Source organism: Cylas formicarius, unplaced genomic scaffold, assembly GCF_029955315.1.
Source record: "Cylas formicarius isolate icCylForm1 unplaced genomic scaffold, icCylForm1.1 PGA_scaffold_10__41_contigs__length_53128322, whole genome shotgun sequence".
Taxonomy (NCBI): domain Eukaryota; kingdom Metazoa; phylum Arthropoda; class Insecta; order Coleoptera; family Brentidae; genus Cylas; species Cylas formicarius.
In genome coordinates, this window is record NW_026844214.1 from 33,889,352 (window position 1) to 33,912,687 (window position 23,336).

A 23,336-nucleotide genomic window follows, 5' to 3' on the forward strand; every position below is an offset into this window, starting at 1 on the left:
TAGATCAATCTCTTCGATACTGGATGATCATAAAAGCAGAACATAGATAAACTTCGCTAAATCTTTGCTTTCAGTGAATTTGGTTTTACTCTTAAAACCCCATCTTTATGGTGAATGGTTTAACTAACACTACAGATATATCGTGAGGCCTTTTAAATGAATGCTTCTGAATTAACCTCAGTGTTAAATTTCTAGCATCAGATAATCTTTACATTTTCGATCATTCGGATGTCTACAATTTATTTATTATTTATATAAGCGTTAAAAATACCATAATATTAATAATAATAATAATAATAACAATAATAATAATAAAGTCCTCATTGGACTTTCTTGTCCCATCTAGCAAAGAAGTAACTCCCTATAATTTCTCTAGGTTAATTTTTACTTCATTGCATAAAGTACTGGATTCAGGTCATTCTATAATGTTTAGCTCTTGATGACCCAAAGAGCTTCTTAGCAGAACACCTCTGGTTGGCAGGTCTGCAGGATTAAGTTTTCGAGGTATGTGTCGCCATGAATAAGGCAATGTCAATCTACATATCTTTTATACTCTACCAAGATAACTGTAGTTAAGTCACTCCAAAAGCAAAGTATACTATAAACTTTTATTGATCACATTATTTTCATTCTACAGAAATTTTAGAAAGTCCCCATTTAACTCTTATATCTTATTATTATTATTATTACTATATTTGGATTTCTAATTATCAGCATTAACTCCTATTTTTTCCAATCCGACTCGATATAGTATTGTATGGATCAATTTTATTAAGTTGGCACCCTTTTCGCGATAGGCATGGAGCGAATCCTTTTTCTTTTGGCGATGCATCAATCAAAGACAGTTTGTTAATACAATTCCATATGCTTCAAATAACCTTCCTTTTTTAGTACCTTAACTGTCGCTTCCAACGTCTTCTTTGCACTGCCGAAAGTGCTAGGAAGTTCCAGATGATCTTGCAACCAAGGCATTTCAACTTAATATCGTTTACGAGGATCGGTTTTAACAGTTTGGTCGTGTGGTGTTAACGTGGTCTTTTTAACTGAACCCTATTCCTTTTTTCCACAGGATCTTCAATGCCAAGTATATCGACTTCCTAGAATACTGCAATTCTACAATTTGAACTTCGCCATTACCCTGTATAAACTCTGTCCGCAGACAAGACGCGCGGATATCGCGAATCGTAAACGAACGACTTTAACAATACACACACGCAACTATTTATAATGTTGTTAAAATTATGCGTTCTAAATATACCGCGATGATTGCTGCGTCGCCTCTCGCGAGTCAGCCCGAAATCGCGTCTCGGTTTTTAAGTCTTCAATGCTAACCAAATTGAGACGATGAAAATTCTACTCGAACCCATCAAACGCGCGAAACAATAATACGAAACAACACAAAGGTGGTCGAGTATGTTATCCACCCACCTGGTACTTATAACTTCGCCTTGCACGTACCAAATTAGGCTGTGCGCGTGATCGGGAATATTAAACCGACCGAGTAGTGTTGTGGTCTCTAGAAATGTTGCACGCGCCCGAGCTGAAACGTAGTCAAAGGAGCAACATATCAATAAATAAGTCGACCAATCCCGTCCTGACGAGGGAACGCAGCTTCGTGAAACCAAACAAAGATGCGATGAAACGACGTAGCCACACGATGGCGACCATCAAAGCGGGTAAGCCGACGATGGAGATTTACCGACCACCGAACGTACGCACCGATCTGCCAAACGTTCCTGGAAAGCTCAACGTGCACGCAAAAGAGTTCACGATGAACGAAATCAATCCCTCAAAGTCGAGCGGTAACGTAAACGCAGCCGTGATGGGTTTCCAACCTGTACCGTTGCAACATTCTAAATCGAGCGGAAACATCTTACGACATCCCGGATTTGTACCACTTTTGGCTCACGGTATGCCGATTCCGTTGTTACACTCTGCGTCGGCCGCTCACATTGTGAGCGCGATGTCCTCCTCTAACTTTCAGTATCCCGCCGAATTACTCCCTCATTCCGTGTTCACGGGCGCCAATCAGCAACCGATTTACCGCCAAAGCAACTGGATTTACGGCAATTCGCAGCCTCACCAGATTGCACAGCATGGTCCGCAGTCGCTGAAGAGGTCGAAAAGCGTCGGAGCGGCGGCCGGCGACGCACAAACTCTGGCCAACAAACTGAAAGATTTGGTCAGCACCGAGGAAATCGACTTCAGCGTGTTTTCCGAGCCGCAGCGTGCAGACGTCAAGCAGGCCGTGACGGATGCGAACAAACTGTCGTCGAGGATGCTGATGGATGTAGTGAAAATTGTTATGGAGAAAGTGGTCGAGGGCATCAAGTACAGCGAGTCGATTTCGAAACTATGCATAGCGATAATTAAGGAAGAGAAGAATCAGACGTTTCTCGAATCATTGTTAAACACTTGCCAACAGTGGTACCAGGAACGTGATAAAATTCTGAGAGGAATCAAGGCGGGCGACGGCACGCGGTTTACCGCGTTTATGTGGTTTCTGACAGAACTCTATGGTCAATTGAAGCGGCAACAGATCAAAGACAGCACGGAATCGCTTCAGCCGGAACTAGTGTTGCTCTCGGTTTTGGCAAAGTGTTGTCGGGCTTGCGTTGCTCAACCGATTAGGTGCGCTACCGAGACCGAGTGTTTGTTTTTCGTTCTGACGTCGATAGGACGCGACATGGAAGTCGAGATACCGCAGATGATGGAAGAGTTGCTGACGGGCGTGCGGGATGGGTTTTTGTCAGGCAATTGTTCGTCGAGCGTGAGGCGAACTTTGCTACAGCTTATAGAATTGCATGCGTCAAACTGGCAGTTACCCGGGTCTTCAGTCTTGTATTATTATCCTAGGATAAAGTAGTCAGAGATGAACTAGGTTCTTATTGTAAGTTTAATATTATCATTTTGGATAAGGATAGTTTTTTCCATTAAGTTAAATTTTCCCATTCGATTGCTAATAACAATTGGGAATAATTATTCTGTTTCCGAGCCTTTGATTTTGGAATCATTTTTGTACCTACCTTTCGAATGAGAGCAAAACATGTTTTTTATTTAAGTGCCTGCATATTTAGCGGGTTGATCGCCCAAATGTCTTATAACCAGTAGTATTACAGATCACGTTTTGTAGAACAAACTTTTTAACGCAGAAAATAAAACGCAGAAAATAAAATTAAATTTTTGCTCATTTTATTATAGGTCGAATAAATAATGTACTTTATTCAAGGTTTCTGTATATTTTTATGTGATTTTGTGCATCAGTTGGAAATAAATTCTTAATTTTTAACAAACACTTGTTGCTATCTTTCCATAATTTGCATTTATTTTTGTCTGTATTTAGATTGACATTTAATTTTGGCACACCCAATATAAGTCGTATAAGTAATTTTTTAAGGTCCCTCTTGACAACATTAAAAAAATTAAGTTAAACTAAATTAATAACTGCTATGTGTATTTTACATATTTTTTGAGATATGTATAAACAAAGTTAGTCGTGGGATAATTTAATGCCGATTACTCATCGAAAGTTAAGAAGATCCACATATGTTAATATTTATAGTAATCACTGAACCAAAACAGCTGATAAAACTATAATTTTCGGATTATTTATTATAGATATGCGCAATAATTGTAGTGTCATGAAATAATATTTTATAGGAAAGTAGTAGGGAGCTATGAATTAATTTAACAATAATCACAAGTAGTGAGGTCATACGCGGATAATACATGTGAACCCCAAACCTAGCTAATATCAATAAATTGTTATAAAAAATTGTTATTTTGAATATAAAAACAGAAATTAAGTTAAATTACATTAAAATAATAATAAATTTATAATTTTTTAAACTCTCAGTGCTGAGCTGGTCCCGATCCCAGCATCTCAGTTCTAGTTTTTCACTTAGCTATAGTATAAACTATCTTCAAAAGGCGTTTACAACTCCAATGCAATTCGTTCGGATTGTCGGATATGTGAAAATCTTTTTTGTATAAGTGTGTACTCTAAAATACCATGTTATTCACCGATCAAACGTTCGCAGAGTGTAAGTTTAAGACGTCACAGCTTAGTTAAACCCTGTTGTTGAGTCTCTTTAAGCGTTTCCGGTACTTTATTCGCGAGTTTGTGTGTGATGTGTACAATATTGTTAAAGTATAATATTAGAGTTATATATAATTCATTATCAATACATTTTCCGTCTTCAGTTGTATACAATGTGTGTATCGCACTTGAATGCCAGAAAACGCTCGTTGAATGTTTGAATCCATTGATTGAGAGAGTAATTGTTTCGATTTTGATTTTTGTGTAACCCACAAAAAATACAGTGTTAAATCGGGATTTCGCGACAGCCATAATATTTTTTAAAAAAAACTTAAATTTAAGTATGGATTTAAAAATGCTCTTATTTCTTCAATACAGTGATACTAAACATTATATTATTACTATGGAAAACTGAAAACTGACGAAAGTTTTCTGGCAGTGGGTTACCTAGGGTCATTCTGTGATTTTCGGTCCATAACATTTTCTTACAAGGTTTTTTTTCTCAATGTTTAATCCAACATTTTCATACAAAAAAATGAAACAATTACTGTTTACTATTTAAATCTCTGTCTGCATCCCTTAAAGTTCTATATGTTTAGTCGCAATTGATTTATTTTTATAAATAATAAAATAAATATTTTGGATTATCTGAAGGTTCAAATATTACAATATTAATACGAAAAAATGCAAAGACTCAAAAATCATTACAAATTTCATTAATTTGGCATTTCGTACTATATGCTTTTATGAGAGCACTACAATAATATGTTTCCCTACGTCATTGTGATATCTAAAATTACGATTTTCTCTGAAACTATTGATTTTAGGTATAGAACACATACTCAAAAAATGTTTTTTTAATTTTTAAAAAATCGAGTTTTTCCGTATAAAATGTTACCAGATTAATTTCGTAATATGGGCACCCTGTACAGATATATTCTGTACTTGCATTGATGATGTGTGTGGAAATTAGCTCCCAAACGCCTAATTCAAGTTTTGGGTCAAACGATCACATAAGGTCGAACATCTTAATTACGCAAAATTCGATAAGTTAGGTTAATTTTTCATATAAAATTGAAATTCGGACTCGTCGTTTTTGGAAGGTTGTGGTGAAGTGTATTTTGTCATGGAACGCGTAATATCTCTAATGTGAAAATGATTGGAGAGAAGAGCAGATGAAGATGTTCTAATTTTAGTAGCGTTTCCATAATCTTGGTTTTAGATGGAAGGTCTCGAGGGCTTTCTTCTCAAAAACTTAATATAAATATATTTGCGATGACTCGTGATAATGGAGAACCAATTGCTGTTCCCGAAGTTTGTTCAAAAATTTAGTCGTCATAAGGAAAATTTTTCAATTAAGATGAGTTGGTTTGGTTCCAGATTCTCAGAAATATTGTAGTGAGTCAGGAATAGGTACTAGAGATTCTATTTCGAAACTAACCAGAATATCATGTGGATGTAATGTAATGGTTTTTAATTGTTCAATGAAATAAAAGAAACTAGGTAAGAAACCCTTTCCCTCCCCCAGTTTTCCCTCTAAAGGGTTTTAATATGGAAGCTATATATTTTGTTAGAGAATATGTTGGTGAATCAATGGAGCTGGCAATAGCTCGAAGGGTAATCCTGGTTTGTGAATCTTAGGGAGTCCGTAGAGACGAGGAATTTTGGAGTCATGACGGCTAACAGACTTTTTAAGGGATTCTGATAGATTTAACCCTTTATAAGACAGCCTGAATAACATGTAAAGTTGGATCCTATGGACGACGTAGGATCATTTTTAAGATGACCGGATCCGCCTGTAAACATATTTTGAAGTTTTTCAAATTACTTTAATCTTGTCCCTATCTGAGTTTGATACTCTTTCAAGCATAATTCATGACAAAGCAGAAAATCTTCATTTATTATCTATCCAGAATCATATTTAAAAATTTAAAAAACTAACGTCAACACCAGTGAAATCATCAAACTCTTCTCAACTATCAAACAGTGTGGTAAATGTATCATCCCACTAACTTTCTGAGACGGAAAAATCAGTTCGCATCTCATCTCATCAACGACCGACGCAGGAAGAACCCAAACGAAAAAATTAACATGTCCGTCACTTGTGTTTACGCCGATCCCTCAACCCCATCATGTCAGTTTGTTTTTGAGATATTTTGCGAAATTAAAATGTCGAAAAAAGCTTAAGGAAACATCAGGGACGCAGGGTGAGAGATCCAGAGAAGATTAAGACAATTACAAAATTATAATTGTGATTTACGTGCCTTTTGTAGTTGGCAGCTCTTTGCAGAGTCAACAGAAACCCATAAACCGTTTTATCTCCATTTTTCAATCTATTTTACACTTATGTTATAAAAAACAATAACAAAGTAAAAGTTTTTGATCTTAACCTTTAATATCATCATGTGTATACAGACTATCTGCGAAAACAATATCCCGTTTAATACAAGTAGAAGCCTCCTCCATTTTACTTTGTAATTCGGGATCACCAATGATTCTTGCAGCATCACGTACATCCATAATGGTTTCATTAAGCTGCTGTATACATCTTACTATTATACCTTCCTGAATTTCTGTAAGCTTCATAATATCCACAAATGGCTGAAAGTGAGTAATAATAATTCCATAAAAAAGATAGAACATTTATTTTCTTCAAAGCAAAATTATTTCATTTAACCATTGATGAGGGATTGAGTCCCATTGAATGGCTATTTGTTGTTTGTTTCGAGAAACGTTTAGAGTATAAGCACCAATAAATAACCACTTGCTAAAAATGGGATAGTCAGGGTTTAAATTTCGAGCTATAATAACAATCACCATTTTTATAAACGTTTTTATCAGGATTAGGATAATTATTTTAAACATACCTCAGCATTCGCCCATCTATGGACAATGTGAACCAATCCAAAATTCAGATCACCTTGAAATTCTTCGGTGTGTATATCTAACTGCAATTCCTCCTGTGCAATTCTAAGATGAATTGCCTTAATTTTTTCGATTCCCTATAAATTAATTTATATATATATATATATATATATATATATATATATATATATATATATATATATATATATATATATATATATATATATATATATATATATATATATATATAAATAATCTTCTCTACCTACATATCCAATACACCCTCACCTTTTTTAAAGCCGGCGTCAAATCGTCTTCAAATTCACTTCCATCAAATCTGAGCTTCACTTTAAATACCAGTGAAGAAAGCAGCGCGGCTACTTCTGACGCAGTTAAGTGCTCAAAAATATTATCCACAACCATTTCAGTGATAAACAGCTCATTCATACCCATTTCACAAGCAACTCTGCCTTTAAGCTGCACTGCGGAGTGGAAAATTAAATAATCGAGAATTCACAAATATGAGGTAACATTAAAATAATAATAATTTCATCCTGATTGAGATTTTTTTAGTATTGTTCTTTGATTGTTCTCATGGTAAAATAGCCAATAAGTTTTACTGTATAACACTGAAAAGCCCGTGGGCATTACAGTTATTTACATTTAATTAAAGCTATGTCTCTAAAACAGCCGCGTGTACATTGTACAAAAATTTAATTTATCACGAATCATCCCTTATACATGGTTCGGGAACATACTAATCATCGCTTCTATGCCGTAAAGATCATGTTAAAAAAAAAGTTTATACAAACCTCTATTATTTGCATCAACATAATTTAATCTTCTCAAAAGTTCGATTCTGTTCTGATAATCGGGATACAGAATTAAACTTGCATTTGATAACTTAAACTCCAGATTCTTCTTTTTTTCTTCTATGAACTTCTTATTAAAGACCGCTAAGAATTGTTGCTCAAAATTGGGAATTTGTGTACTTGGTATGTAATCCAGAAGCTTGTCTTTCTGTTCATACATCTCCTTTAAATGGTGAAACAAATGTTGATCATTTATCTTAAGATCCACTATAAAATGTAAAAAGGATAAAACATTTGATCTTCTATTTTCGTTGTACAGCATGGTAAGTTTTTCCAATTCTTGAACTGCTTGCGCACAAGTTTGACCTTAAAACATAATAATTTAAATAAGAATGTTTAATTACTTGCTGCTGCTGAGCGAGAACCAAGCAAATTTACAAACTTTATTTCATTTAAAAATATCTGAATGTCTACCTCGTGTCAAGAACAAGTGTTCACGCAGTCACACAATGAAAAGGTTCCTGACAAAAGAAGATTTCTTTAAAGTAACTTTTGGGTGTCGTATCACTATTAATTAAATTCGAGTTAATTTAAAATTATGCTAGGCCAGCTTAAAATATTCTGATAATATACGTACAGGCTACTAGGAACATAGGACATATCGCACCCTCGACGTTATTTGAATTCAGTTATGCAGTACGTTTGACGTGTGAGAAAAATCGTACCGAATGAAATAAAAATTCCGTCAATAAATAAGTGCCTTGCGGATGAGGTGAATTTTTCTATAAATTTTTTCGTTTTTAGAACGCAGTGCATATCCAAATTCAAGAGCGGTGCGGCCACACGAAAAATAGTAAATCTGACTTATTCTGGTCTAGAGCACACAGTATACATAAAACTAACCTGGTGGGTCATCTTTGAATCTTTCCATTTGTCGCTTTTGCCAGTCTTTTAATACTAAATCAGTATTCAGTTTCAAAGTTTTTGAAGATATTTCAAATATATCCAGAGCACTTACAGTCAACACCGTGTGATTAATTTTATGTGGCAAATAAAGCTTGCTTCGGGCTAGAGCAATCATTTGATACCATAAATCATCTCTACTCTCTTCCTGGTTTTCCACCAAATGATCAAGAACTAGAACTTTATAAGAACAGTTTTTTTTCACTTGGTCAACTGACAATATAAGTCCTAGATGATTTACGTAATTTCTCTTAGTTAATACTACTACTGTTCCTGGTTGCATTGCCTTATGTAGTTTATGTGTATTCAAAATACCTGGCTAGAACACAACACAAATCTCATATATTGAGTATATCAAATAGCGTTTTTAGATGGAAAATACAATTTTATAATTAGATCTTGTATCTAGATAATGATAAATAGATATCTATCGAACATCACTGCAGCAATATTGAAAGTGTTATTAAACTATAAATATATTAAAATATAAAAACCCGGCTTACTGCCATTGTTAATATTGTTTGCTTCTGGGTCAAATTATATATACCTCGGTGGACTAACTGACGCGGGAGGAATCCAGAAGTTTTATAAAAAGTGTAGAATGTTATTTGTTCACTGATTATGTTTGTTGTTTGTTGTACGGCCTTTAAAGTATTTTATATTTTGGAATAGCCCTTGGGCAAAACTTAAGGAATTGTGGTACAATCATAAATTTCAGACTAACCGCATTACAAGTTACTAGCTACCACTAGTTTTAATATTTATTAATTATTAGAAAATATTTTGCATAATGACAATAATGGTGAAACTCATGTACATTCTAATCCTATATGTTCAAAAAATAGCTACTCCGCCTCTTAATGCACACTTACCAGTATACTACTCCTCTTGTTTAAATATGCTGCGGCCGCATCATAGTATTTCACCAATGGTTCCAAATAGCCACTGAGTTGGTGCATATTTAATTCTTCCAATTGTCGTTCAGTTTTTTCAAGCTCTTTTCGTATATCGGTCACATTTTTTTGATGATCTGCTTCGGCAAAGCTACGTGACATCATCCCCTCTACACTTAGACTTTCCACCCTCAATAAACTCAGTACCATCCCGTAGGTAAGTCTAAACTGACTTACTAACTTACTGGGCAGTCCTGTCATCATTGCTCTAAGGTCAGTGTCTAGCGGGATTTGCCATTTACACAATATAATTACTGTGCCTCTTTCGTCCTTTCCCCTTCTGCCAGCTCTACCGGCCATTTGGATATACTCTGCTGGCAAAAGATTCCTCAACTCGACTCCGTCGTGTTTTTGGATAGAATCAAAAATCACTGTTCGAGCTGGCATATTAACACCCATTGCAAATGTTTCAGTGGCGAAAAGAATCTACAATAAATATTAATAAAATATGGTGAATAAGAAGTATAACCTTTCTCAATCGCTATTTTTAAACAGCAGCGTGGATAAACAATGAGCACAATACCGTGTACAATCCAATACCAATTTTAAAGCCAACCGAACATATCTAACTGAAACAATGTCAGGGTTGCCAAATTTATTTAGAATTAATACTGTGCCTTAAAAATTCCTTTAAGCCTTAAAAATTCCTTTAATACCCTAGTTTAAATGATTGACTATGGCTGCCGGCGTTTCCATTCATTGCGTAACGTCAATACTTGTTCCCTTAAAACTACTTACCTTTATAAGACCTTTCTGAAAAAGCATCTCTACTATCTCCTTGACAATAGGCAAAACACCACTGTGATGAATTCCTATTCCTCGATTGAGAATGTCTTGCATTTTAACAATTTGCGGAATCTTTTGATCGGGTTCCTTCAAACACCTAATAATATAAAATAAATAAATAAAATAAATATATGTATAAAATTTGCAATTTTTTTTCGAATATATAACCAGAAAAATAACATTTATATACATAATCACAAACAATCACTGCTCCCCGTCAAGTTAAGTGTAGTTGCAAGTTAAAATGAAATTAAATAAATATCTCTAAAGTAAGCATTAAGATAAATATAGGAAAATAATATTTCTAATCAACTGTTAATGAATTATTTATTATTTTCGGGGGAAATGTGTTGGTTTTTGAAGAAATCATGTAATGACACCGCAGTAACCTTTTTTTTTCAAAGAAACGTCCACAGGCTACTGTATTACTTTTTACAAAACTTCTGGATTCCTCCTGCGTCGGTTTTTGTTGGGTCGAAATTGCTGACATTTCGCCAATCATCCTGTTGGCTTCTTCGGAGCTTGACTGAAACTGGCTCGTATTTTACTCTGTACCTGATTATATATTGTTTGAGGGGGCGGAGCTAAATGAGGGGCACAAACACCGTCGGATGACTGATTCCCAAATTGGTGACAGATAGAGACCTGAGTCGCGGTTAAGATTATTTGGTTATTTATAGATTTCTATAGACTCTCGGATTTTTCGTTGGTAGAAGAATTGATTACATGCAAGAATTTTAGTTTTATCGAATAAAATTTTATGTCCGGTTTCATGAGTGTGTTCGGCAACAGCTGATGAGTTTATTTGTCTTAGTCGTAAGGCTCTTTCGTGTTCTTTGAACCGAGTTGATATTTTTCGTCCAGTCTCTCCAACATATTTTTTGCCGCATATGCATGGAATTCTGTAAAGTCTCAAATGGAATTTTGTCTTGGACGGACCGAAGATGTTGAGAGATTTTTGGACAAGTGGTAAATCTGGTTTTGACGTTATACTTCTTTAGAACTTTTGATATGTGATCAGTGATGTTTTGAATGTAAGGAAGGACCACAGTGGCAAGTGTAGGATTGCTTTTGGCCTCATTGCTATTGGAGGGCTGTGGTGAAGTGTATTTTTTGATGGAACTCTTAATACCTGATTTATTAAAATCCGAGAATCTGGAACCAAACCTTCTCATCGCGAATATATTTATGGAAGCCTTTGAGAAGAATGTTCTCGACACCTTTCATCTAAAACCAAAATTATGGAAACGCTACGTCGATGATACTTTTGTTATTTGGCCTCATGATCAAGAAACCCTAGCTAGATTTTCTTAGACATTTAAACTCTATACACCCTAACATACGTTTTACCATTGAGTTGGAAACCTTCCATTCTTAGATATTCTTATCAATAGAAATTCAGACCTAACATTGGCTCATTGTGTCATGGTCACATCGCCATTCAGCTCAGAATCAGTTATCAACTCTCAGAGCCGTAAAACTATCTCAGCCCGAGTCACATATCTAAGAATGGAAGGTTATTATTAATTGCCAACTCAATGGTAAAACGTATGTTAGGAGGTATAGAGTTTAAATGTGTAAGAAAATCTACTAGGGTTTCTTGACCAAGAGGCGAAATAACAAAAGTATCATGGAAGCAGCGTTTCCATAATTTTGGTTTTCGATGGAAGGTGTCGAAAGCATTCTTCTCAAAGGCTTCCCTAAATAGATTCGCGATGGCTGGTCATAACGGAGAACCCATAGCTGTTCCCGATGTTTGTTAAAAAATTTGACTGTTATAAGAGAAATATGTTCCAGACTAGCAATGATGTTAAGAGTTTCAGGAATAGGATCTTTGGTAAAGAGGGATTCTTCGTCGAAAATAACTAGAATATCTTATGTATCTAATGTAATTAAACAAAAAATTTAAAAAACATCAAACATCGGTTATCAACTCTCTTGTTTACAGAGCCATAAAACTACCTCAAACCTCTGCTCTTCTCGCTAATAATTTCCAATTTGAAAGTATTAAGCGTTCCATCAAAAACTACACTTCACCACAACCTTTCAATAGCAATGAGGCCGAAAGCACTCCTACACTTGCCACTGTGGTCCTTCCTTACATTCATCACTGACCACATATCAAAAGTTCTAAAGAAGTATAATGTCAAAACCAGATTTACCACTTATCCAAAAATCTCTCAACATCTTCGGTCCGTCAAAGACAAAATTCCATTTGAGATGCCAGGAGTTTACAGCATTCCATGCAAATGCGGCAAAGAATATATTGGAGAGACCGGACGAAAAATATTAACTAGGCTCAAAGTACACGAAAGAGCCTTACGACTAAGACAAATAAACTCATCAGCTGTAGCCGAACACGGTCATGAAACCGGACATAAAATTTTATTCAATAAAACTAAAATTCTTGCATGTAATCAGTTCTTCTACCACCGAAAAATCCGAGAATCTAAAGAAATCTATAAACAACCTAACAATCTTAACCGCGACTCAGGTCACCAATTTGGGAATCAGTCATCCGAGACGTTGTTTATGCCCCTCATTTAGCTCCGCCCCCTCAAACAATATATAAGCAGGTACAGAGTAAAATATGAGCCAGTTTTAATCAAGCTCTGAAGAGGCCCTTAGGATGATTGGCGAAACATCAGCAATTTCGACTCGGCAAAACCCGACGCAGGAGGAATCCAGAAGTTTTGTAAAAAGTAAAAACCGTAGTAACCTATCGGTATAATAATAAAATAATGTCTTACCTTAAACATTTGTTGAAAAATATGGTAATCTGGGATTTTTCCTTTTGCGTTGTTAAATCTAAATTAGATAGAACTTCGGCATTTCTATCACATTTTTGTCTAGAGAAAATAAAAGCCACCACAGGTAACAAATCATTTTTCCTTAGGTGAGACACTAAACCAGTCCAAAGTGTTTTTTCTTGTGACAAATTCAGATTTTTAGTTTGACGCTGATTTTTGGGCTGTTCTAAAGCTTCCCGAGCTTTGGTGTAACTAAAAATTTATGAAGTATTGAAAGTACACACTCAACTCGGCCATCAACTTACCCTTCTTTGCACCAATTGTCTGCATCCAATATCAAAAATCTATTATTCCTGCTGCTGCCACCATACCCAGTATAAAGGAAATGTTGTAAGGGTACAGGTCTTTTTGAAGTTGTTACCACATAGACCTTTCTTTGGTGAGTCCTACCGAGCCAATCGGCAAATTCTATAGTATTAGGAACTGTTGCGCTAAGCAAAACCACACAAACATGTGCAGGAAGCATTATCAGCACTTGTTCCCAAACATGACCCCTCTCTCTATCATTTATGTAATGCACCTTGAACAAATGATTACATCTTTATATCTTTTATTGCATATATTGCAACTAAATAAAGCCAAATTCAAAAACAAAATGATTTTCCGAAGTCCAGTGGTGGAGATGATTTTGGAGATACAGGAGTATTAATTTGGTTAAAAAAATTATAGATAATTCCCTAAACTTACCTCATCAAAGATCACGTACTCCAAATCTCTAGTAATGTCACTGCCGCAATATAACATGGATCTCAAAATTTCTGTTGTCATGATTAGACAGGATGCCTTTTGGTTTATTTGAAAGTCGCCGGTTATCAGACCAACATCGTTAAATTCTTCCCTAAAATCGCGATATTTCTGGTTTGACAATGCTTTTATTGGAGACGTATATATCGCTCGAGTCATATGCTTCTGAGATAAAGCTATCGCATATTCTGCAACAACGGTTTTTCCTGAAAACAACAAATTCAAATTTATTTATTTATGTACTTATCAATCAGCGAAGCCCGATATTATACATTATATATTAAGCATTTGCCTCACAACAAAAAGAGAATTATTAAAAGAATTCCCAAAATTCATAGCAACTTACAAAATAAAATAAGAAATGATAACAAGTAGATCATGTTAGAGATATAAATAGAGAATAACGCAGCTAATCCTACTAAGCCACTTTCAGAGTTATAAAGAAATTCAACCGTAAACAAACAATACCATTTTGTCCCTGAACTTGTTATAGACTTGATTTAAGAAAATGTTGAATAGTGCAACAAAGTTAATAAAACAGCGTTTGGAAGGCTCTAGAAATGAAACCATTGGATAATGAAAACGATGGGCTGCCTGCTTGCCCGGTCAGAAATCCAGAGGCAGAAGGTTTTCCATGCAGAATATTATAAATATTATAAAGGATTAAAAAATCTTTCCTATGATACAGGATATCGACATCATATTCATCACATAGTAATAGTTCAAAATATGTAATTCATTAGGAATTTGTTTGTAGTGCTTGTGCATCCGCCAGTGCTGTCACTGCCCATATTGCAAATGACCAACGCATGCGCAGACCAAAAAACGATACGATTTTTTTTTTAATGTTGGTTAGGAAAGTATGTCATCAGCATAGGTAAGGCATTCAATTTACCTAGTAGCTTTATGATCTTACATTTTTGCACACTTTTACAGGCCCCTAGATTAAGCAAACTGTGTTTTTATTTTCTATCTTTTGTGTTAATACAACATGAGTATCTAGTTGAGTTTAATTAATCACTGTAATGTTTGATAAGATCTCAAGTTGATTTGGCAACATATTTGTCATTTAAATATAGAATGAAGTATAATGAGTGTATATCTACACTATGCCCTAATATATTCCTTCAACTCCGAAATGTATGCATTCTGAATACTCAACACAATTTTAAATTTCATAATAGAAGATCTATTTACCAGCTGATGTATGCGCCGCAACAAAAACGTGATTATGCTTCTCTAGCTGCAAAATTGCCAGTTGTTGAAAAATATCCAATTCAAAATTAAATTTTTTCGCCATATCCGGAATTTGTTTATCAAAATCCTTAACGGGCTTTGAGGTGTCTAATAAAATTGCCCATTCGCTTCCCTTAAGAGCAGTGGGCGGTGGCAGAACACTTAAATTAATGACAGCTGTCATTTCTTTAGGAAGGACCTCTTCTTCCTCTGGTAACATTACAAGATCCTGAGAGACATCCTGACTTTCAGTATTCTCATTTAAGTTTGTGTTCCACACACCTAAAATGTATTGCATTATAACGGAATAGATAACAGTGCACTAAAAGAATTGTATGTTACCATTGTCTTTAAAGAAACTATTCTTGTTAGTTGCCAACATCATTTACAAGTAAACATAAATTGTAACTCACCTAATAAATCTTCATCCCAATTGAGTAGGTCTAACAAATCAACAATATTTTCAGAATTTGATTTATTTATATAATCTTTAGTTTTAAGTTGTGTTTTGCCTTCCTTATCAATTGTTACTCCTCTTGAGAATCCTGGGGGTACAGTTAACAATTCTAAAAAAGCATCCATTTATGTGCAATGTAAGTCAAAATGGGACAAACCAAGAACATGGTGCCTCTAAGTGTTTTATTTATTGTCATAAGGTTAATTAAAACTAACCAAAGAAGTTTGGAAACACTAGAGACAAGATAAAGGTAACATACTTGACAATAACTAGATAATATAACTCTCAGTTATTGGTTTCTATATATTTATGGCTGAGGTATGGTTGCAAGTCCATATCAATGTTCCTAGATTTTAAATACATCACTATTATACCATGTCAGGTTTAGATTTGTATTGTATATCAGCTCTAAATTGTTTTGTCCAAAACTACATTTCAGGCATCTGGAATTAAATCACAAACATTCTGCCCCATACTTTTGTGAGAATCTGTACTACAAATGTAGTGAAACTTATAAAAAAATGAAATAAATGAATTGAAAGTTACTTTTAAAATTCTGACCAGATCCCGCAATAATTTTTCAAGTTTTTAATACTTTATATGTTTCTATAAATCAGCTAAGAATTTTCTTTATAGAAAACATTCTAAGAACAAGGATCAACAAAGTTCTACAGACAATCAAAATTTCTTTTGTCCAATCCTATATAAAAGTTGATACCATTTTGATTTTCCAGTAAATTATGTTTTGTTAAATCCTGGTTTGGTTCGGAAAAACTCGCTGGCCAAAACGGATTGTATAAGGCATTTCCTTTAATTGTTTCATTTGGCGGATTTGGAAGTCTATTTAAAGATATTGAATTAGTGGCATCGGCTCCTGCCGAATCATTTATAATCTCAATGAAGTTTATTATTTCCCCAGTATCAAGATTTCTGTGAACCTAAAATATTTTAATTAAAAGCATCTTGCTTGTATATATGTCAATACTTTCAATGTTCTTGTGGAAGGCGAAACATCGCATCCTATTAGTTCCAAAGCATCTGGTTTTCGAGCCCAAAATTGTTGGTTTTTCTCGTAATGGTGGATTGAAAGACTTTCTGCACATTGAACATATTGTTCTAACTGCTCCTTTACACTACTTAAAATAGGAGGAATTGGTAGATCCATATGGTTAACTAAAACATCTGAAACAAAATAAAATTTCTTTTACAGTAGGTTATTCCGTGATCTTCTGCTTTCTTTTGGGGATGGCACTAATGGCCATTTAATTTGGGATTCCTTAAATATACTTCTGTCAATATACTCGCATTCGAGACTCCTTAGAAGGCTTTAAATGTTTGACCACAATCTAACGTTGCTATTTGCTCTATTTGCGACGGAAATTTGTTTAGTTTCTGATATTCTGGGGTTAGGGACCGAGGATGGAACGGTAGGTAAGCCGTTGACCTACCAACTCGAACTTGCCGGAGGTTGTGGGTTCATTTCCCACCGGGAACCTTGGGTGTTATATATTTTGTTATCGGTCAATTTTCCTCGGCGGATGCCGGAAAATGAGTGCATATCCTAATTGAGATGAGCCCAATTATATATATATTCTGTGGTTTAGTTGAGAGGAGAGAGTAATACGGTCAACCATTTAACGCTTTCTCTTCTGTCTGTAAAAAGGGGTAGTAAAATAAAACTGAAAGTTAGTAAGGGTTGTTGCGGAATAGCGGCTACATCAAGATCTTGATCTGTAATGAATATCAAATTATTCCAATAAATTCTCCGAAATCAAATGCGTTTCACAAAAAAATGTTGGGCTCGACTGCTAGGATCATTCGCCCATTGCCGACTTCCGTCGAGGAACTTCGCTTCTGGTCAACGACCACCAATAACCAATAATTTGCTCAGCTAGCAAAAAAAGATTCTGACCGATACCAATAAACCGAAATCAAATAAAAATTGACTCCTGCTTCTAACTTATGCCTGGCCTAGCATATATCGGTCATTGGACACGTATGTTTAAAATGCTTTTTCTACGTACTAATGGGTTGTCTATGCCAATAACTGTGATTTGAATTAGAACATGTTTTCGTTTTATTTATTTATTTAAATCCAGCATAAGCATCATCACGAGTACTTATTTAAATTTAATTTATTAAAAATTTTTACACAAAAATTCAATGGACAAGCATCCATTTTGAATTGTAGACTTGACTTTCTTTGTTGTCCCTTTCCTTTCAAAAAGTGAAATCATTTTATTCTATGAAAGATACATATTTTAATGTTGAAATGACTACTCGTGCCGGGTGATTCTTTTTGGATTCTGAACCACTCCCCGATTAAAATTTGGTACCTATTTTTTCAAAAGGTAAATTTTTAAAGAGTTAGTTAATTGGATATATCATTATATTATTAATAATTTTAAATGCAAACTTTGTTTAAATAGGCGTCGAGCACTGACGTTTTATCAACCAAGCATAAAATATGGCACAAAAATTTGCAAGCAAGTTTTAAGACCTGATCCCTTTTTGTATTAGTTTGAAGTTTGAGTATTAACATTGGAGTTCGATCTGAAATTCCTAAGACAGTAAAGATACATATTTTATATACAGAAGTAAATTTTTCATACTTTAAATATATGTACATACAATGAAATCTTATTTTTTATAGGTATAGGTAGAGGTATTATCTCTACTTAACAAATTTGTTAATTTAAAATCTCAAAAATGAAAGCCATATAAATTTGATATTGTTTGCTACCCACTTTGCTTCTACTAAAACGCCTTATTTAGAATTGAAAGAAAAAAAATGCATTCAATATTTCTTTGCTTTTTTGAGTTACTTTCTTATTTGAAAGTGATGCTTTCCTAATTAACAATAATTTGGTAAAAAATTGATTCAATAATGATATTTAATTTTTCATGGAAACTTCCACAGGCTACTGTAATACTACTTATAAATTTTCTGGATTCCTTTTGCTTAGCAAGTTCGATTCATTAGCAACCAATGCAGGAGGCATTCAAAGGATTTGTAAATAGTAATGTTATTTTTTTGTTTAGTTCTTATGTAATCCTTTTTTTGCAGATATGGCAGTAAATGTGTATTCAACAAACGTGACCTCTGAAAACCTTTCCAGGCATGATATGCTTGCATGGGTCAATGAGTGTCTTCATAGTAGTTTCGCAAAAATTGAAGAACTATGTACTGGTGCGGCATATTGCCAATTCATGGATATGTTGTTTCCTGGCTCGGTGCAACTGAAAAGAGTGAAATTTCGAACGAATTTAGAACATGAATATATTCAAAACTTTAAAATACTTCAAGCCAGTTTTAAAAAGATGTCTGTTGATAAGGTAAGCTGTTAAAGTTTATTATGTTGTTTTTTAATTAGTATACATATTGAAATTTATATTCAAATTTCATTTTTTTGTTTTGCTGTTAAGAATGACTTCATTAGTTCTGAGGGTAACAATGTGAGACTTATTACCTTGCTGAAGGATTAATTTTGTGTTTTTCCCCATTTCCCATTTTACATTTTGGTTTAAGTATTTATCCTTTTACAACTTTTTGTAATCCATTTATGTGTTTAAATCAGTGTTCACAATTTCTATGGTCCAAGAAGTGCCATTACTTCTGAAAAGAAAATGTATATTAAATGTTTTATAGTACTTTTGCCATCCCAATTATATAGAAACTTTGTGAAAAGTAAAAACTAATTGCAATTAAAGTTTTGCTATAATAATTTTTTTTATGGCTAGATTTTGCTTACTAATTTTTAAGTACAGGATGATTTAAAGTCTATGTTTGATTAGGTGTTAATGGAAAGTGGATATTTTTTTAAAGTCGTTTTTACACAAGTGGTGTTATATAACATTTAAAAGTAATGCGACATTGTTGCTCCCTGAATATTACCGCATTTTCCGCAACTCTGGCGCTTGTATACCAACTATGATAAGCAATTAAAAATCCTTTTTAAAAATATATCATGTGTCTATTACACTAGCCAACTCCGTTAATACGACTTGAAATTGATACTATTCAAATTGCACATCAAAATTGAAGGTATTTTTTATACACTTTCTTTACCAATTTGCTTTTATTTTGAAATTTAAAAAAACAAGAGAGAGTGAGAGAGGGTGGGGGGGGGGGAGAGAGAGAGAGAGAGTTGTGGGCGGGGGGGGAGAGAAAGAGGGTACTGGGTGCAGCATTACCGATCTCCATCTTTAAAATTTTGTAGTCGGACAGCCACCATTTACCATTACCATTTAATTCACCTTATGTGTTCCATAAAATAAAAATGTGGTTTAGCTTGTGAATTCAAAATTGTAGATTATACCGGTAGATAAGCTGATTAAGGGTCGTTTTCAAGACAACTTTGAATTTCTGCAATGGTTCAAGAAATTTTTTGATGCAAACTACGATGGGCGGGAATATAATGCTCTCGAGGCCAGGGGTGGAATAGGTTTGGGAGCAAGAGCTAATTCTGGTCCACCTACTAATGGGCACCACCCAATTCGCCATGCTCCTATTAGGCAGGGTAGGATGTTAGCAAATTATTGGCTAAAGGGGTTTGCCTGACTCGTGTCATATTTATAATTCGTTGTATGCATTCAAAGTTTAGTAAACTAAAAGTCATGCAAATCTCATGAGGTTGAACAGCCAATTTCTTGAATTAATTACTTGGCTTGAGGGCGATGCGCAGACAAGAGGAGCTGTTTTTCTTTGTAGAGTAGTTGACTATACATTTCATATATTTGTTTATTTTTGTTATTATTTTATGGGGAAATTCTGTTTTAAACTGCAAAACATGTATAACATGTGTCATTGGTTTGAAGTATCAAGTCAACACCATTCAAATTTTGAATGGATTTATGTTGAATAATTTTATGTTATTTTGTCATGTGCTTTAGTGTCTGTGTGCCATCATAACGGGGAAACAGTTATCAATTATATGTTATACGGCGTAATTTACAAATAGTACTGCAAATGAGATTTAACATTTTACACATTCCACTATGTTTTCTCTAAAACCTTTAGATAGTGCCCATCGATAAGTTGGTCAAAGGCAGATTTCAGGATAATTTCGAATTCCTGCAATGGTTCAAAAAATTTTTTGATGCCAACTACAGAGGAACAGACTATGACGCTCTAGGTGCCAGAGGCGGAGAGCAATTGGGCAACGGAGGAGCTAATGCTCCAAAAGGTTCCGGCCTAATTCGAAAATCAGCCGTGGGTGTTCATCAACCCGCGCCTCCAGCAAAAACTTCGAAGCCAGTAGAGCGCGCACGTGCCAGTATGTCTGTTCAATACACGGTTTATTTTATTAAAAAAAAAGGTTTTTCTCCGATGTCTTTTCAACTATTGTTTAGGGCTGACATTCGTATTCAGTGGTTCAAAACTTTAATTCATTCACGGTTTTTTCGACTTATTCCTCAATAAATTGATATTACCAGTAGATTAATTTTAATTCAGATTTTAAATTTCTTTAAGATTTTATGACCAAGGTGGCATCGAAAATTTTTGTTTTGTTATTAAGTGAATCTTATGACCGCAAAGACATATGAAACCACACTTGATTCAAATACGTATGCTACTACGATCATAAACATTAATTTTGGACACCACCCGGGCTAAATTAGTTTGCCCTAAGTTCAGTGGGTTTATCCAGCACTTGTTTTTACACAATTCCCCCTTGCATATGAACCATCCTGGATTAAGGGTGAAAAGTTTGGCCTGAAATCTGATTTATCCGGAAGCATATATAGGTATACAGAGCATTCGGAAAAATTGATTCAAACACAGAGGGTGTTAAAATTAGAGCTAAAAATCATATAAAAAGTTTTAAAATGGGTTCGGTTATTTGTAAGTCAAGTGAAATCTTTAATTATCATGAGTTATATAAAACTTGATTATAAATAATATAAGGTATGGTTAAGCACTTCAAGTGAAAAAAATGCAAGGATAATTAAAATTAATTATTAGTAGTCTATGATATATATTATACATATGGATATATATATCTAAACGACAGGACCCATTTAGAATAGTTTTGGTTAGTTTCAGCAGGTACTTTTAATTCTAATTTTGGTTTTACGTTCAACTGCCCAGGTTGTGTACCAACTTTTCCACATACTTATAATACGCAAAATGCAATTTATATTATTAAAAAGAAATTAGAGTTTTGACCACATACTCCTAAGAAATGTTGGGAAAACATAAGTACGTCGTCAATATCTTTTTATTGTCCAATGTCTAGTTTCATGTTTCATCCCATTTGTTTTCATTTTATTTCACTGCTTTGCATTGCATTAAATACAATATTTTTCTTATTAAGTATTGTACAAAATTTTTGGTTTTAGTGCCTAAAGCGAACCCTGTTAGAACTCCACCGTCTAGACCGGTTCAAAATAGGAATGCTGGAGACCTCTCTGGCAAAATAGAAGATTTAACAAATCAAATTTCCGAGTACAAGGTAAATTTTTTTACAACGGCTTTTTCATAAATTGTGACTATTGTTAAAACTTTTTACACATAATCATTATATTTTTCCTAGGAATATAAAATGTCACCATTTCTATTATGATAAAAATGATATTTAAAATCCATTTATTTCTAAAAAAAAAGAGTTTCTCTATATGACAGTGCATCATATCAAGCTAAAATTAAAAAAACAAATCAAATTAACATTTCAAAAAATATTTGTAAATATAAGAAAAGTCAGCAGCTTATTGTAATATTTAAGACTATGTTGATCTACTACCCTGTATCACAAAAGTTACAATTAAAAAATAGGGTGTAATAACTAATAAAGTTTTTTTTTTTATGTATTTAGTTAACAGTGGAAGGTCTGGAAAAGGAAAGAGACTTTTACTTTGGAAAGCTTCGAGATATTGAGGTTATGTGTCAAGAAGCTGAAGAGAACAATCCCCTGATTCAGAAAATATTAGATGTTTTATATGCCACAGAGGTTAGTTTTTGTTTTACATTTAAGGTCTTTATTTTAACTTATTTGTTAAAAAGTCGCAAAACAAGTTAAAAAACAAAGTGTTTAAGAAGTACAAATAATATAGTAATAATTAGAATGATACATAACCAAAATGTTGTATGCCAGTTGTTTCAAATATTACCATTGGGTCTAAGACTTAAAAAGTGAAAGTGGACTAAGTTACTTATTGATAGTTCTACCTATACTTCATTTAATTATTTTAGCCGGGGATATCATGTTAATTTTAATTATTAGAGAGATAAAGCCTAAAAATCCAGAGTTGTATGTAATTGTGGTGACAATAAAATTTGAAGCAAGTGGTATGATGGAATTTTAAAAGCATGGAGGTTTGTGTTATTAATAATAAAGTATTTTTTTTAGGAGGGATTTGCTTCTCCCGATGAAATTGAAGGGGGTGCAGGAGATGAAGACGAATATTAAAATTATTAGCTAAAGCAAATGTCACTTTTGCATAAGTTGCTTTGGGTTATTGTAAAATGATATTTCAAGCTACATTAAATTTTATATCATTTGGTTAAGTTTATTCACTATAGGTTTATAGGAGTGTTACTGTAATCCAATATGTGTTTTGAAATTATCACATCTCCCAGATGTTCATGAATTATTAATCATTTCTATTTTATATAAAATTACTGCAGTCAATAAATCTTGTCATATTATGGTTTCATCGTGTCCCTATTAA

General features: G+C 34.0%; 3 protein-coding genes across 6 annotated transcripts; 2 read left to right on the top strand and 1 right to left on the bottom strand.

Moving 5' to 3' along the window:
* Positions 1-1,118: 1,118 nt before the first annotated feature.
* On the top strand, positions 1,119-3,155 carry LOC132707615 (CBP80/20-dependent translation initiation factor). The gene has a single exon (XM_060679523.1). It carries the CDS (start codon positions 1,523-1,525, stop codon positions 2,864-2,866), a length of 1,344 nt encoding a protein of 447 aa, XP_060535506.1. The 5' UTR covers positions 1,119-1,522; the 3' UTR covers positions 2,867-3,155.
* Positions 3,156-6,398: 3,243 nt separating this feature from the next.
* On the bottom strand, positions 6,399-17,376 carry LOC132704198 (superkiller complex protein 2). Of its 3 annotated transcripts, XM_060674086.1 has the most exons (15): positions 17,114-17,376; positions 16,651-16,847; positions 16,384-16,603; positions 15,622-15,774; positions 15,170-15,490; positions 13,916-14,178; positions 13,474-13,748; positions 13,169-13,420; positions 10,371-10,515; positions 9,552-10,058; positions 8,620-8,998; positions 7,717-8,082; positions 7,193-7,386; positions 6,907-7,041; positions 6,399-6,640 (listed from the first exon to the last, which is right to left on the bottom strand). In XM_060674086.1, exons 2-15 carry the CDS (start codon positions 16,828-16,830, stop codon positions 6,425-6,427), a joined length of 3,606 nt encoding a protein of 1,201 aa, XP_060530069.1. In that variant the 5' UTR covers positions 16,831-16,847; positions 17,114-17,376; the 3' UTR covers positions 6,399-6,424. The 3 variants fall into 3 exon arrangements, with proteins under 3 accessions (XP_060530069.1, XP_060530082.1, XP_060530075.1); XM_060674099.1 differs by lacking the exon at positions 17,114-17,376 and having other exon boundaries at positions 15,925-16,595; positions 16,651-16,790; XM_060674092.1 differs by lacking the exon at positions 17,114-17,376 and adding an exon at positions 15,925-16,108 and having other exon boundaries at positions 16,384-16,788.
* Positions 17,377-17,877: 501 nt separating this feature from the next.
* LOC132706621 (microtubule-associated protein RP/EB family member 1) lies at positions 17,878-23,319 on the top strand. 2 transcript variants are annotated; one of them, XM_060678076.1, is made up of 6 exons: positions 17,878-18,016; positions 18,733-19,001; positions 19,978-20,185; positions 22,008-22,120; positions 22,481-22,615; positions 23,015-23,319. In XM_060678076.1, the coding sequence occupies exons 2-6, from the start codon at positions 18,735-18,737 to the stop codon at positions 23,072-23,074; spliced, it is 783 nt and encodes a 260-aa protein (XP_060534059.1). In that variant the 5' UTR covers positions 17,878-18,016; positions 18,733-18,734; the 3' UTR covers positions 23,075-23,319. The 2 variants fall into 2 exon arrangements, with proteins under 2 accessions (XP_060534059.1, XP_060534051.1); XM_060678068.1 differs by lacking the exon at positions 19,978-20,185 and adding an exon at positions 20,686-20,941.
* Positions 23,320-23,336: the final 17 nt, after the last annotated feature.